This window comes from Mustelus asterias, chromosome 17 (genome assembly GCF_964213995.1).
Source record: "Mustelus asterias chromosome 17, sMusAst1.hap1.1, whole genome shotgun sequence".
In the NCBI taxonomy this organism is placed as follows: Eukaryota; Metazoa; Chordata; class Chondrichthyes; order Carcharhiniformes; family Triakidae; genus Mustelus; species Mustelus asterias.
The window spans coordinates 48536937-48554423 of NC_135817.1; the positions used below are offsets into that span (position 1 = coordinate 48536937).

The following is a 17487-nucleotide window of genomic DNA, read 5'->3' on the forward strand; positions in this document are numbered from 1 at the left end:
AAACCGTGTACGTCTGACTGGCAATGATCTTCAAAATTATACAAACATAATATATAGGAGCAGAAATAGGCCATTTCGCTCCTCGAGCCTGCTCTGTTATTCAAAAAGATCATGACTGATCTGTCTGTGTTTCAAGTTCTACATTCCTATCTACCCCCGATAACCTTTGATTGCCTTGAACAAGAATTTATCTATCCCCGTCTTAAAAATATTCAATGACCCCGCCACCACCACCTTCACAGAGTTCCAATGTCGCACTGCCCTCAAAGAAATTTTTTTTTCCTCATCTTGCTCCTAAAAGGGTGACCCCTAATTTTAAAACTTCTTCACACACTTCCACCATTACAGATTTTATTGTTTCATTATTTTGATCAAGACCAGATGGATAAGCCACCACCAAGAAAGTTTTCCTTTTCAAATCATTCTCTTTTCTATTCCTCTAGATTCTCTATGGGTTTACAAATGGAAAATCATTGTCTCCTTGCTGATTACATGATTTATCATACCCACCTGCCAGAACCGTTGCTTCCCATATCAAAAAAACCCAATGGTCTTCCATGGTGACCCAATAGCTATTGGGATGCTGTTTTCAAAATTCTTCCCGTATTATTAGCTCTCTCACATTCTCAAAGGTTTGTTCCAACTTCATTGATTGAAACAATCCATGAAACAACATTTCTTCCTGATAAATTCTACAATTAGTTAATTTGGTCTCTTCTTCAGAGTCTAAAATTCCAACTAATATGCTTTAGGGACAGGCTCATGCAGTTTTAAAATCTCAATTTGAGGACTGTTCTTCAGAAAGGCTAGAAAATACATCCAGAACCTTCCTAACCAAAACACTTTGCAAAATAAGAGTCCATGTGTCCTTTGGCCACGCTAACTTTGTAGCCACCTTTTTAAATGAGACAAAAAAATCTCTAAACTCCATCTTCAGTGCATTTAGGCATAATGCAAAGACTCTTTGTTATATCAAAACTCGGAATGGGACTTGATTTCTTATCTGAAGTGCTGGACTCTAGTTCACCCGATAAACTAAGCTTTTGTCCAACTAGCTCATGCTGTCATGTTTCTTTCTCTATCTTGAGTTCAAGTTCAAGCTTTTGTATTTCCATTACTTTGCTCTATTTACTCTTTCAAATTTTAGCTTTTTTTACTTGTCTATCCCTTTCCATCTCAAGATACTCAATCTGCAACTGAATGCTAGCTAATTCAACCGTATTACCATCTGGATGAACTTCTTCTAATTCCAAGTGTTGTGCTTTTACCTCATTTAAGTTAGCTTTTTTAGCCACAACTTTAACTCGTAACTTAAAAAAATCTGCTAATGTGATTAGCCTTGGTTAATTGTTGCAACTCATTCATGACTCTTCACTTTCTAGAAAAGTCATAGTAATTGTCAAAGCCATTCTACTTTCCAATCAGTATAGTAAAATTCACTGTGGAAAACATTCAAATTATCAGGGCTTCTCCTGAGCCCCCTCTGATCGCCAGGGCTGCTCCCGAGCCCCCTCCGATCACCAGGGCTGCTCCCGAGCCCCCTTCGATCACCAGGGCTGCTCCCGAGCCCCCTCAGATCACCAGGGCTGCTCCCGAGCCCCCTCAGATCACCAGGGCTGCTCTTGAGCCCCCTCAGATCACCAGGACTGCTCCTGAGCCCCCTCAGATCACCAGGGCTGCTCCTGAGCCCCCTCAGATCACCAGGGCTGCTCCTGAGCCCCCTCAGATCACCAGGGCTGCTCCTGAGGCCCCTCTGATCACCAGGGCTGCTCCCGAGCCCCCTTCGATCGCCAGGGCTGCTTCCGAGCCCCCTTCGATCGCCAGGGCTGCTCCTGAGCCCCCTCCGATCGCCAGGGCTTCACCCGAGCCCCCTCCAATTGCTGGAGCTTCTCCTGAGCCTGTCCGATCGCCAGGGCTTCTCCCAAGCCCCCTATGATTGCCAAGACTTCTCCCGAGCCCCCTCCGATTGCCAGGGCTTCACCCGAGCCCCCTATGATCGCTAGGAATTCTCTTGCCCCTCCGATCACCATGCCATCACTAACTACAGCCCTTTTTTGGCCCCGAGTCTCTTGTTCTGCTCCTCTTTCATCTTAACTTTGGGACCACTCCCCGTCCCCTGCCTGGTTCTTCCAGATTATGGCTTTTTGCTCCAGATCACATGAGAACTTTGCTGCTATTTTCTTTTTGCGTGCGTGCCTGCCCTTGGCCTGAAGAATTACAAACCGCTGGATTGTGCATGTGCTGCCCACTTCCGGTCCATGAATATGAAAAATTCCCAATGCCTGTCAGAACCGGGACTCCCTGACCCCCTGCTCCTCGAGAACGTCTGTCTGGATCCTATTACATTGCCTTGCCAATTATTCTAAATTATGAATTCAAATCAGCATCTGCTTCCCCATGTACCTGGATTATTCCAGGATCCAGTACCACCATGAATCTATAACCCATTTCTCCCCGCCACACATTCCAAAACAAAATGATAAGATCACTGTGAAGTAATTACCAAATATTTTAAAGAAAGATTTTCAGAGACCCCTGAATAGAACATTAAAGCCATACACAAAAGGCTAAAAATGACTCACATCGAGTAGTGTATGAAGATGTTGATCCTGGAAAACGCTGTGCAAAAAGTCCAAGTCCTTTTCACTGCAATCTGTTAGTGCATGGATTTCCTCCAAACTATCCAGTACCTGTGAAACAGCCCCTGCAGATTCAAACAAATCACATTTTTGAGCTATTTGAAGAGATGAATATTGATGTTGCATTTTGTTGTTCATTTACCAGGTCAGATGAAAATGACAAAGGAATGGTCAGATCGATGATAGTATGGCCTAAGAACCAGGAAAAAAGTGATGTGATAACATGGTTACCATCACTGAAATGTTTTATCACTTTCCAGGCATGGTACTGTCTCGCTAAGTAAAACAAACTGAAAATAAATCATCAATGTAAAGCTGCGTATTGTGAGATGCAATTGGTGAAAACAGCATATCTACACAGAAAATTTTTAAAAAATTATTTCCAGTCTGTGTTCTTTTAAAAATGAACAGTTATGCAATGCCTTCTGTCTTTAGTTCTCAAGAAAACAGACAGATCGAAATCAACTTAACTAGGAAACTTCAAATTAGTAAGTGACATTTTATATCTGCAATGCTCATTTCTCTATCCATTCTCTGAAATCATAGGGTATTGTGTACATCATTTTCAGGTTTAGCAGCAACATTACAGTCATATTAAATAGAACATTATAATTTGAGCCAGAAGTTGTGAAGGAGAACAAGGAATAACAGGAATTTAAAATCGATGCATCAAGCCGAATAAAGAGCAACAGGCAGAAAAACTGAAAATTAGCAGGGAAAAGTAAAATTTATATATATTTTTAAAAGCTCTACGATCGTCCAAAATCTTTTCTCTTTATTCTTCCCAATTAGAAGGCAGAGATATATATTGAAGTATGGTTCCAAAGACGAGTCACCCAAGTGGCAATCCTTATAATGAGCTTGAACAGAGGGCCTAATGGTGGGCGGCGCGGTAGCACAGTGGTTAGCACTGCTGCTTCACAGCTCCAGGGATCTGGGTTCGATTCCCGGCTTGGGTCACTGTCTGTATGGAGTTTGCACATTCTCCTCGTGTCTGCGTGGGTTTCCTCCGGGTGTTCCGGTTTCCTCCCACAGTCCAAAGATGTGCGGGTTAGGTTGATTGGCCATGCTAAAATTGCCCCTTAGTGTCCTGAGATGCGTAGGTTAGAGGGATTAGCGGGTAAAATATGTAGGGATATGGGGGTAGGGCCTGGGTGGGATTGTGGTCGGTGCAGACTCGATGGGCCGAATGGCCTCTTTCTGTACTGTAGGGATTCTATGATTCTAATAGACTAGTTCAATTATTTACACTTAACCAATTGTAAAATGGGAAGTCAGTTTGATTTTTTTCTCTAAAGCAAAAATTCTGATGTCAATTCTCGCATTGCCTTGGGTTCCAGATATAAAACTGTGCATTTATTGATGGAACCATGAGCTGACCTAACATATTAAAATTGATATACCTGAAGATGGCATCAGAAAAATTTAACCACTTCAAATGCCCAGTCATTTAATATGTTGATTAATTTGTTTACAGTGAAACAAATTTTGAGAGAAAAAACTAAACTTTAGTCTCTGAAAGGCTGTGGTGGACATGATTGGCTCATTTATTTTTTGGTGAATCTTTGTGCTTAACAATGAGGGATGTCAACTCTATGGACATTTTTTCACTTTGGGAACCCAATGCCAGCATTAAGCATTCACAGGTCAATTATAGCATTATTATATACATAGTAAATCTCTCTCAATTTGCTCTAACAATGTGCTTTAATCTAAATCACTGGATCATACACGTTAGTATGCTTTTCTTTAAAACCTCACCAAAATGAATTGGTTTAAATATTAGAAGTATTGCTTTAAAATTTTCACTTGAAATAAAAAAAAGTTTTATTTCCTAAAGCTTCTAACTAAATATCCTCTGAGGATTTTTCCTTTATTTACTTTGAAACTTTATTAAATTCTCTCTTTTAAAATCATCAGTAGAGTTTGCTCAGGTCTTCCCCTACTCCAATGATGCAACATATGAAAACAGCATTTGCACCAAACATCTGCTAAAGCTACGGCAATGGAGCAGGAGAAGTCCTGAGGGATTTACTCCCATCATGTATCTCCCATCAATTACGACAAAATAATCTTTGGATTCTTCTAAACCCTGCTGATGATAGATAACAAATGACATTGGCATTGTACTCTCCATTCTGCCTGTTTCTGCAACTGCTTGACTGCTATTCTTCTACTACAGTGTTCTTTTGCACAGTCCCATTCACATCTACATGATTAGATTAAGGGTTAGATTGATTTTATAGTCTTACGAAGATGTCAATATTTAACCTTGCAACCTCTACTCTGCCTATTACTATTATCTCATTGCATCAGTTTGGTTGCTGTGCTCAGGTCACTTTTTCCAATGTTGGTCTGTATATCTCTCTATCTGGTCCCTAGTCCTCTTCCTCCAAATACTCTTCCTAAACACTTCTATCTTCCCCAACTATGAACCTATCTTCAACCTGACCTAAAGTTCTTCAATTTGTCACCATATCCATGCCAGTTTTGCTATATTCCCTCTTTGACACACTTCATCTCATTTTCTGCTTAGTCTTTGGTCAAAATCACTGATGACTTCCCCTATGGTGTGCTATCCTTTTTAACCCCTCTGCAGTTTTCTCATGACTGACTGCTTTTTCTTCACCTCACGCTCACCAATCTACTTGTCACAGATGTATCTATTGATGTCAGTATTGGTAGGAGTAACCACCACTCAGATCCTTGTGGAAACAAAGTCCCATCTTTGCATTGAAAATACCATCCATTATGCTGTGTGACACTATAACTGTGCTAAATGGGATAGATTTTGAACATATCGAGCAACTCAAAAATGGTTATCCACGAGGCACTGTAGGCTATTGGTAGCAGAATTGTATTCAACCACATATTCCCAAATTAATATTACCATTAAGCTGGGGGATCAATCTTGGTTCAATGAAGAGTGTGGGAGCAGTGTTTCTAAAAATGAGGCGCCAAGTGGGTGAAACCTCAGCACAGGACAATTTGCTAAACAGTTGAAGCAGCACGCAATGGACAGAGTTAAGAGATCCTACAACCAATGGAACAGATCTAAGCTCTGTGGTCCTGTCACATCCAGTCATGATTGTCAGTGAATAAACTAACTTGAGGAGGAGGCTCTGAAATGATCTCATCCTCAATGAGGGGTGCATAGCACATCAGTGCAACATACATGACTGAAGCATTTGCAGTCATCTTCAGCCAGAAGTGCCGAGTGAATCCATCTCAGCCTCTTCCTGAGGCCCCTACACCACCACAGATGCCAATTTTCAGTTAATTTGATTCACTCCCTGTGATATTAAAAAAATAATTGCTGAAGGTACTGGATACTGCAGAGACTATGGGCCTGATTGCCCCAGCAATAGTACTGAAGACTTGGGCTCCAGAACTAACCGTGATGTTAATCAAGCTAGCTACAACACTGGCATTTATCCCAGATAAGTACAGTCCACAAAAGCAGGTCCACAAATCCAGCTTGGCCAATTATAGCTCCATCAGTCTACTTTTGATCAGCAGCAAAACAATGGAAGGAGTTGTTACAGTGCTATCATGGAGCACTTAGGAATAACCTGCACGGTGATGCTCAGTTTGGATTCTGCCAAGGCTCTCATTACAGCCTTAATCCAAACATGCAATAAAGAACTCCAAAGCGGAGGCGAGAGCTGATATCAAGGCAGCATTTGAACGTGTGTGGCATCAAAGTGCCCAAGCAAAACTGAAGCCAATGAGAATCAGGGGAAAACCCTCCACTGGTTGGAGTGATACCTAGCATAAAAGATGATGACCTTCCTTTTGTCATAGGTTCAGAGGTGGGATTTTGGCTGATGATTGCACTATGTGCAGCACCATTCGTAACTCCTTAGACACTGAAGCACTCCGTATCCATATGTAGCAAGACCTGAACAACATATAGGCTTGGGCTGATAAGTGACAAGTAACATTTACGCCACACAAATGAGTATTGCTAACAAGAGGGAATCTAACCATCTCCCCATGACATTCAATGGTATTATCATTGCAGAATCTCCCACTATCAACAACCTGGGAGTTATTATTGACCAGAAACAGAACAGAACCATCCATATAAATACCGTGGCTATCAGAACAGGTCAGAGGTTGGGAATTCTGCAACATGAGTAACTCACCTCCAGAGTGCTCAAATCAGACTCCAGAAGGCACACATCAGCAGTTTGATGGAATACCCTCTACTTGCCTGGATGAGTGCAGCTCCAGCAACACTTAAGCAGCTTGATGAGGCAGCTTGCTTGACTGGCACCCAACCACCACTGCAAACTTTCACTCCTTCCACTACCGATGTACAGATGCATTGCAGTAATTTACCAAGGCTCTTCTGACAGAAATTCAAAACCTGTGACCTTTACCACCTATAATGACAAGGGCAGCAAATGCATGTGAAGATCACCACCTAATAGTTTCCCTCCCAAGTGAGAATGATGTGTCACTTGAACTAATATAACAATTCCTTTACAGTTGCTGGGTCAAAATCCTGGAACTCCCTTCCTAACAGCACTGTGGGTGGACCTAAACCCCATTGACTGCAGTGGTTCAAGAAGGCAGCTCATCACTTCCTTCCCAAGGTTAATTAGGAATGGGCAAAAATACTGGCCCTGTCAATGATGTCCACATCCTGCAAAAAGACAAAATCCTTGTTCTGCCCTTTGTAGTCAATATAGTCCAAATCTGTCATCCCTCATGCTATCCTTCATTAAGTTCTATTGCCTTATTATCTCTGGATTAATCAACCTTTAATGGATTTCTTTGCATCAATTTCAAAATACCTGTCCTCATCTACAAATTCTTTTGCGGCTTTGCTCCTCTCCAAATCTGCGACCTCACTGATTTTACATCAATTTGTGTGTCCTTCACTCTCGTGATCAACTTTCTTGGCCTTCTTCGCTTTATTCTACTTTCAGCTACAGAATGCTCAGCCCTTTCAGTTCCATTCTCTGGAACATTCACAATTTGGCTCTCTGCCTTGTGACATTTCTCCCCTCATTCAAAAGACTCCTGAAAATGCATCTTTTAACGTGTCTTTGTCTATCGCACTAAGGTTGATCCTCATTTCTCACCTGCAGCCATTTCCATCTGAGATATTTCACTGTTAATCACACGATATAAAGGCAATGTATAGTTGTTCGATAAAATGTAGCAACCTATCCCCCCATTTAAAAAATATTAGCTCAAAGATTTTTTCACCTCATCAGTTACCAGTTCAGATTATATTCTGAATTGATCAGAGGATCCAAGAAATGAATGGCTTTTTGATGAAAATGATTCCTGGTGAGGACAAATGCTGAATAACACTTGGAAAAATATTCTTGCACCATGCAAGTAACTTATGAAATTAGTTAACAGCAGGGGAGAAAATTTATTATTCATGCTTTAACACTTACTTCTTGACACATGTGGATTCATTAAAATCGCTTTCATCCCTACAAAGAAAATCCTCTGATTAGGTGGAATTTGGCACCTGTATGAACCATTTATCACATACGACACAAAAAACAGATGGTTTACTCCAACAGGTGATTTGCACTATTTATAAATGCACAAAATTTATAAGGCTATTTAATAGTCAAGCCTCAACTTCCATCCATCATATGTAACATACCCCATCATAGGCTTACCTCTTCATCTACTATATTTATCCCAGTACTTTTAACGACTCGGTCATCCCATTCCCCAAATCCAAATGAAAAATCCAAATCTGGCTGTATAATTTCCAGAATTATCTCAGACCAATCACCTCAAGTTCAGCCATATTCTTTGGAAGAAAGAGTGGCTAAAATGGCACAATATTTCAAATGTAGCACCCCCGCCCCGGTGATTTATAAAAGATGACAGGTGATTTTAATTAGTCAAATTGTGAAATGTGTTTGGTTAACTACACATTCATTGAAAATGTCAATAATTTAAAAAAAATCACACACATACAGGTCCAGCCCCTTTTCTGTCTTTGCTTAACTTACAAACACTTCATTTTTTCTGGAACATTTAAAACAGATTGATTTTGACTAACATGTCCACACAGCAGCAAAGTCCTGATGACCGAAAGCAGCCTGGAGTGATTCTGTATGTAAGGTCATTCACATCAGAACAGAGGAGCTATCGTGCAGGTATATTACTTTTATTCTTTAGCTGCACAATTTTAGTGTCCCATTTTGTTTGCTGATGCTAATATCGTAATTATAAATAAAGGTTAGTCCCTTGTACTTCATGTCAAATGTTTTATAGAAAATTAATTCAATTTAGGGAGTCACCTACCATTTAATAGAGCTGTTTAATTTGTTCCTAATGTTAAGATATTAAATATAACAATGCTTAACACACCTAGATTAAGGGGGAATATTCTCTATTTAGATCAGGAAATGTCTCTTCCTAACTCTGTTGTGCCTGAACAATCTGAATAAGTGTGCTTTCTTTGGCTGCTGTTCTCTCATGTCTCCTTTCCTTCCTGTCGCCAATCATGTCACCTTTCTATCTCCCATCAGGAACTTTGCCTCCTCCAATCCTGCCACAATCAACTACTATTTCTCTATCTTCCCATCATTCTGTCACTGGCCAAGGCTTAATGTGCAGTCTGTGTCTCTCTTAGCATCAACTGAAGTCATTGAAGCATCGGTCGTGGCCTCATTTAAAATTGTCTCCTCCTCCTCTCTTGCTGATCCTCCTGTAAATCTCTGGTAATTTTGCCAACTTCCTTTTCTGCCCAAACACCATACCCACCAATGTGGAATAAAAATAGAGCATAAAAGGGCTGTGGGCGTGGATACAGTACCGGCTGCACTGTCATATAAAAGAACACATGGCCCATGTCTAGAGGGCAGAGATGCGTATAGAGATATGCATGGAGACAGTCCTTAGCTTTGTACATATATACAGTATAAGGTGCTAGTTATGAACAGTTAATAAATTCTTGCTGTTAAACTATGTAAGGGTCAGAACCTCTTTATGAGACCTACTGAACTACACACATCCTACAACACTCCTTGAAATCTTCCAGCAGACCAACAATCACTACCTCTTGCCACATTTCTCTTCAGAATGTCTATATGAGTGAGAGAGTTGATTAGGAGTAGCACCAGGCATGCCTAAAAACAAAATGCCAACCTACTGAAGATACAACACAGGATCACACATACGCTAAACAGCAGAAATCAATTCCTGCCTACCAGACTGATTGGATCCACTACAGTTTGCCTATCGGCGCAACAGGTCCACAGCAGATGCCATCTCGCTGGACCTACACTCAACCCTGGAACACCTAGATAACAAAGACACCTATGTCAGACTCCTATTCATAGACTACAGCTCAGCCTTTAACACCATTATTCCTACGAGACTCCTCTCCAAACTTCGTGGCCTGGGCTCAGCTCCTCCCTCTGCAACTGGATCCTAGACTTCCTAACCCACAGACTGCAGTCAGTAAGCACAGGCAACAATATTTCCTCCACGATCAGCCTCAACACCGGTGCCCCACAAGACTGTCCCCTCAGCCCCTTACTATAACCCTTATACACACCTTTTCCCCTCCAACTCGATTTTCAAGTTTGCTAATGACACCACCGTTGTGGGTCGGATCTCAAACAATGACAAGACACAGTGCAGGAAAGAGATAGAGAATCAGGTGAGCTGGTGCAACAACAATAATCTCTTCCGCAATATCTACAAAACGAAGGAGATAGTCAATGACTTCAGGGAGCATAGTGGAGGGCATGCCTCTGTCTACATCAATGGGGACGAAGTAGAAATCGTCAAGAGCTTCACGTGTTTAGGTGTCCAGAACACCAACAGCCTGTCCTGGTCCTTCCATGCCGACACTATAATTAAGAAAGCCCACCAACACCTCTACTTTCTCAGGAGATTAAGGAAAACTGGCATGTGCGCTACAATCTCACCAACTTCTACAGATGCACCATAGAAAGCATTCTTTCTGGTTGTATCACAGCATGGTATGGCTCTTGCTCTGTCCAAGACCACAAGAAATTACAAAGGGTCGTGAATGAAACCCACTCCAACACTCAAACCAGCCTCCCATCCATTGACATTGTCTACACTTCACGCTGCCTTGGAAAAGCAACCAGCATACTCAAGGTCCCTACGCACCCCGGACATACTCTCTTCCATCTTCTTCAGTCGGGAAAAAAATGCAAAAGTTTGAGATCAGATACCAACCGACTCAAACAGCTTCTTCCCTGCTGCCAGACTTTTGAATGGACCTACATCACATTAAGTTGATCTTTTTCTACACCATAGCTATGCCTGTAACACTACATTCTCCACTCTCTCCTTTCCTTCTCTATGTACGGTATGCTTTGTCTATATAGTGTGCAAGAAGCAATACTTTTCACTGTGTACTAATACATGTGACAATAATAAATCAAATCAAAGAAATTGTATGCAATTGACAGAGCTAAATGATCCCATAGCCAGGAGATCAGATCAAAGCTCTGCAGTCCAGCCACATCCAATCACGAGTCTTTGTGGATAGTTGAGTAATTAACTGAAGAAACAAGCTCTAGAAACATCCACATTCTCAATGATGGAGTGCCCAACACATCAAGTTCAAAAACATTTGCAACCATCTTCAATAAGAAGCTCCGAGTGGATGATCCAGCTCAGGTTCTTCCCGAGGTCTTTGGTACCAGTGATTCCAGTTTTCAGATAATTGGATTTACTCCATGTGATATCAAGAAACAGCAGAATGTACTGGATACAGTGAAGGCTACCTCCTGGCAACATCCCACCTCTAATATTGAAGACTTGTGGCTCCAGAACCAACTGGGACCTTAATCAAGCTGTTCCATGCCAGTTACAACACCGGCACTCCACAAAAATGAGGAAAACCATCCAAATATCACTTGTCCATAAAACGTAGGACAAATCCAATCCAGCTATTATTGCCCACCAATCTACTCTCAATCAGCAAAATAATGAAAGGTGTTGTCAACAGTGCTAGCAAACAGCACTTACTCAGCAAATAAAACAAAACACTGCAGATGCTGGAAATCGGAAATAAAAATGGAAAATGAAGGAAAGACTCAGCAGGTCTGGCAGCATCTGTGGACAGAGACAGTGTTAACGCTGCGAGTCCGTATGACTCTTCTTCAGAGTTCAATTCAATTCTTCTCTGAAGAACAAAGAACAAAACAGCACAGGAACAGGTCCTTCAGCCCTCCAAGCCTGCGCCGCTCATGTGCCCAACTAGACCATTTGTTTGTATCCCTCTATTCCCAGTCTGTTCACGTGGCTACCTAGATAAGTCTTAAACGATCCCAGCGTGTCCGCCTCAATCGCCTTGCTTGGCAGTGCATTCCAGGCCCCCACCACCCTCTGTGTAAAATATGTCCCCTGACATCTGTGTTGAACCTTACCCCCCTCACCTTGAACCCGTGACCCCTTGTGTTCGTCACCTCCGACCTGGGAAAAAGCTTCCCACTGTTCACCCTATCTATGCCCTTCATAATTTTATACACCTCTATTAGGTCGCCCCTCATCCTCCATCTTTCCAGGGAGAACAACCCCAGTTTACCCAATCTCTCCTCATTGCTAAGACCCTCCATACCAGGCAACATCCTGGTAAACCTTTTCTGTACTCTCTCCAAAGCCTCCACGTCCTTCTGGTAGTGTGGCGACCAGAACTGGACGCAGTATTCCAAATGTGGCCTAACCAACGTTCTATACAGCTGCAACATCATATGCCAACTTTTATATTCTATGCCCCGTCCAATAAAGGCAAGCATGCCATATGCCTTCTTGACCACCCTCTCCACCTGTGCTGCCACCTTTAAGGATCTGTGGACTTGTACACCCAGGTCCCTCTGTGTGTCTATACTCCTGATGGTTCTGCCATTTTTGTATAGCTCCCCCTTGCATTAGATCTATCAAAATGCATCACTTCGCATTTATCTGGATTAAATTCCATCTGCCATTTCTCCGCCCAATGTTCCAGCCTATCTATATCCTGCTGTATTCTCTAACAATGTTCATCACTATCCGCAACTCCAGCAATCTTTGTGTCGTCCGCAAACTTACTGATCACACCAGCTACATCTTCCTCCAAATCATTTATATATATCACAAACAGCAGAGGTCCCAGTACAGAGCCCTGCGGAACACCATATTTAGGAAACATTAAGACAGGCAAATCCCCAGGGCCAGATGGCATCTATCCTAGACTCCTCAGGGAGGCAAGAGATGAAATTGCTGGGCCTCTAACAGAAATCTTTGTCTCTTCACTGGATACAGGTGAGGTCCCAGAGGATTGGAGGATAGCAAATGTGGTCCCGTTATTTAAGAAGGGTAGCAAGGATAACACCACTCGTCACAGACCTCCAACCGGAAAAAGACCCCTCCACTGTTACCCTCTGTCTTCTATGGCAAAGCCAGTTCTCCACCCACCTAACTAGCTCACCTTTTATCCCTTGAGATTTAACCTTTTGCACCGGCCTGCCATGAGGGACCTTGTCAAACGCTTTACTAAAATCCATATAAACGACATCCACGGCCCTTCCCTCATCAATCGTTTTTGTCACCACCTCAAAAAACTCAACCAAATTTGTGAGGCATGACCTCCCTCGTACAAAACCATGCCGTCTATCGCTAATGAGATTATTCAGTTCTAAATGCGCATATATCCTATCTCCAAGAATCTTCTCCAACAATTTCCCTACCACGACGTCAAGCTCACCGGCCTATAATTACCCGGGTTATCCTTGCTACCCTTCTTAAATAACGGGACCACATTTGCTATCCTCCAATCCTCTGGGACCTCACCTGTATCCAGTGAAGAGACAAAGATTTCTGTTAGAGGCCCTGAGGAGTCTAGGATAGATGCCATCTGGCCCTGGGGATTTGCCTGTCTTAATGTTTCCTAAAAAACCTAACACTTCCTCCCTTGTAATTGAAATTTTTTCTAACGGGTCAACACATCTCTCTGAGACACTACCAGTCAACATGTCCCTCTCCTTTGTGAATACTGATGCAAAGTATTCGTTTAGGATCTCTCCTACTTCCTTTGGTTCTCAGCATAATTCCCCTCCTTTGTCCCCGAGAGGTCCGATTCTTTCCCCAACAACCCTCTTGTTCCTAACGTATGTATAAAATGCCTTAGGATTCTCCTTAATCTTGTCTGCCAAGGACATTTCGTGACCCCTTTTTGCCCTTCTAACTCCCTGTTTGAGTTCATTTCTACGTTCCTGTATTCCTCCAGTGCTCCATCTGTTTTTAGCTGCCTGGACCTCATGTATGCCTCTTTTGTTACATTGGACTCAAAACACTAATTGTGTTGCTCTCCCCCCAGATGTTGCCAGACCTACCGAGTGTTTTCAGCACTTTCTGTTCTTAGTCAGCACTCACCTACTCACCAATGCTCAGTCTGGTTTCTACCAGGGCCACTCGGCTCCAGACCTTATTACAGCTTTGGTCCAAACATGGACAAAAGAGCTGAATTCATGAGGCTGAAATCAAGAGGCAGCATTTGACTGAGTTTGGCACCAAGAATCCTGAAAAAAACTGAAGTCAATAGGAATCAGGTGGAATACTTCAAACTGGGGTTAGGGTCAAAGGAAGATGATTGTCGTTGTTGGAAACTAATACCTCTATCTCAGGACATCACTACAGGACACTATTCTAGATGCAACCAGCTTCATCTGCTTCATCAATGGTCGTCCTTCCATCACAAGGTCAGAGGTGGGTATGTTCACTGCTGATTGCGAAGTGCTTGGTTCCATCCGCAACTCCTCAGGTATTGAAGCAGTCTGTGCCTGCAGGCTGCACAACCTGGACAGCATTCAGGCTTCGGCTGTCTAATGACATGTATGCCATGTATGTGTTAGGCAATGACTATCTCCAATTAAAAAAAAATCCATCTCCCCTTGATGTACAATGGCACAATCATCATTGGATCTCCCACAATAACATCCTGGGAGGTTACCATTGAGCAGAAACTTAACTGGATCAGCCAAATAAATACTGTGACTATAATAACAGGTCAGAGGTTAGGAATTCTGTGACAGCAACTCACCTCCCATCTCCCAAAAGCCTGTGTGCTATCCACAAGGCACAAGGAAGAAATGTAAAAGTTGCTCTTTAGTTGCCTGTGTCAAAACATCTCAACAACAGGCAAAAAGTTTATCACAATCCAGCTCGTGAGATCAGCACTCTATACACCACCTCAAACATTCACTCCCTCCACCACTGTGCTGAGGGACAGCAGTATCAATTAACTGCGAGTTGTGCTGCAGTAACTTGCGAAGGCTCCTTTCAAATCCATGAGCTCTACCACTTAGAAGGCAGCAGGACATATGGGATCACCACCGCTCACAAGTTTCCTGGCAGGCCTCGACTTGGAAATGCATTGCCGTTTTTTTGTCATTGGTCAGAATGTTGGAACTCCCTCCCTAACAGCACCATAGGTGTACTTGCATCACACAAATTACAGTGGTCCAAAATGGTGGCTCACCAGTGCATTTTCAAGGGCAATTATGGATGGTCATTTAATTATGGTGTTGCCAGCAATGCCCAAAGTGCTTGAATGAAAAAATATTCAAAGGTAGACTTGGTATAAATGTTTTGAGTTAAACCACTGCATGCTGCAATTATGCTGGAATTATGGATTTTGATGCACCTGAAGGTTTATCGTGAATTGTGAACTAAATAATAAAGAATCCAATAGTCATATTGGAACAGTATAATGGTTTACCTGAGTACGATTGTTGGATTATGTAACATGAGCTTTTGAAAGCCCCAATTCTATGGTTGTTACAACTGATGTTTGTGTCTGTAACCTGGTGTTTAATGAAATTAAATAGAATAGAAAATACGAAGTATTGAAAAATGCAGAAATGCTGGTGATATGTTGAACTCTCTCGTGTCAAAGTTTTATGTCCTTGTCTCCAGTAAAACCAGTATATACTCTCATCCCAGCTGATCGCCCTAAACTTGCTAGCAAAATCAAAGCCAATTGGATTGAAAGGGACAGTGGCAGTGCGAATACTAAATTGGTTAAGGGACAGAAAGCAGAATTGTGGTACAAATGATCATTTGGAAGAAAATATACAGTTTTGGTATTAGGACAGTTGTTCTTTTTGATATATATTAATGGCCTTGACTTGGGTATGCAGAAGAAACAAAATTCTGAAATGGAGTAAGTAATGACAGGGATGGCAACAACCTTTAGGAGGACATAAACTGGTGAAATGGACACACACATGGAAGATGAAATTTAATGTGGAGAAGTGTGAGGCAATACATTTTGGTAAAGAGGAAGAGATACAAGTTGTTTGTTCTGTGGTTATCCAGGAGTTAACTGGATTTTCTCAGGCTAACATTCCCTGGGTAATTATCCAGTTAAGTTCCATGGAACTGTCTAAAATCAGAGACTTTTGCAGAGGGTGCTGGAGCAGAGGGACTTCCCAGGTAATTCCCTCAGGTTGGCATGCCAGGATTTATGTGGGGTCTCGACATGCATCTTGGGTTGTATGTCTGGTCTCCAAGAATCCGGAGATTGGAAGATCTGGACCAACATAAACTAAATTGGTTTTGAAGGGAGCGTAGGAACAGAGAGATTGGGCTTGGGGAAGAGTATGTACCCACATTTTTGTAAGGTGGCAGGAGAAGTTGAGAAGGCTGTTAAGAAAGCTTTATTAATATAAGAATAGAGAATAAAAGCAAGAAAGTTACACTAAATCTTTATACTGATTGGGTCTCAGCTAGATTTGCGCGTTCAATTCTGGGGACCACATTTTAGGAAGCATGTGAAAGCCTTAGAGAAGATGCAGGAGATTTAATGGAATACAGCCAGGAATGAAGGACTTCAGTTCTGTGGAAAGACTGGAGAAGCTGTGATTGTTCTCCTTACAGCAGAAAATGAGATGAGACTTTACAGAGGTGTTCAAAATCAAAGGAGCTTGATGGAGCAAATAAGAAGAAATTGCTCCCAGTGGCAGAGGATTGATAAGCAGAAGATTCAGATTTATACAGATTGACAAAGATGACACGAGGAAACATAAAAAAATGAACTGTGATCTGGAATGTACTGCCTGAATGAGTGGAAGCAGATTCAAAATTATCTTTCAAAAGGGAATTGGATAAATACTTGAACGGAAAATGTATTGGACTAAGGAGTGGGACAAATTGGATACCTTTACTCAAGATCCAGTACAAGCATGATGGACCAAATGGCACCCATATGTGCTGTATCATTCTATTATTCTAGCATGGTTCCCATTCTCCATCAATTCCAAGGAATGCAAACTTGACTGCATCTGGCACACAACTGGTTTAGTCATTCGTCACCATAGCTAGCTGGACCAACCCCTGCTCAACAAGACAAACCTCTTCCAGACCTAGTCCTAAACTGGAATTTGTTTCCAGTTTCTCCCTCAGTTCCAATTGTGCCATCTCTGAGCTCATCTCACCTATAAAATCCACCTTGGGTCCCATCACCTCATTCTCCTCTCATTAAACTCCTGGTCATCCAACTTCCTTCACCTGTGCTAACTTAGCTTGTAAATCCCCACATCTGGCTCACTTTCAAAACCCCCATCATCATCCCTCCACCACTTATCTTTCTGCTTCAAAGTTTTGAAGTCCATGCTTATCTTTTCTGCTTGTATCTCTCTAATCAGGTTTACATTTCTGTCACAGTGATGAAACAACTGGAAAACTCTCCATTGCTACCCTCTGAAACTGGGACAATAGTGCATCACTCTCCTTGATCTCTTTGAAGTTTACATGTAATCAACCAAACCATTCACCTCCACTGCTCAGCCCAGTGGGATTGGTTTCACTTTTACCATACTTACTTATTTACATGATGTGG

The 17487-nt window shown here is 42.1% G+C and overlaps 1 protein-coding gene across 4 annotated transcripts in view; it reads right to left on the bottom strand.

Annotated features, from left to right (window-relative positions):
* The window catches only part of caska (calcium/calmodulin-dependent serine protein kinase a), a 405920-nt gene that overhangs the window by 130069 nt on the left and 258364 nt on the right, over nucleotides 1-17487 (bottom strand). For all 4 annotated transcript variants that reach the window (XM_078232613.1, XM_078232612.1, XM_078232611.1 and 1 more), the window contains exon 11: nucleotides 2583-2704. In XM_078232613.1, coding sequence (XP_078088739.1) covers nucleotides 2583-2704 — 122 coding nt within the window. The remainder of the gene's footprint in view (nucleotides 1-2582; nucleotides 2705-17487) is intronic.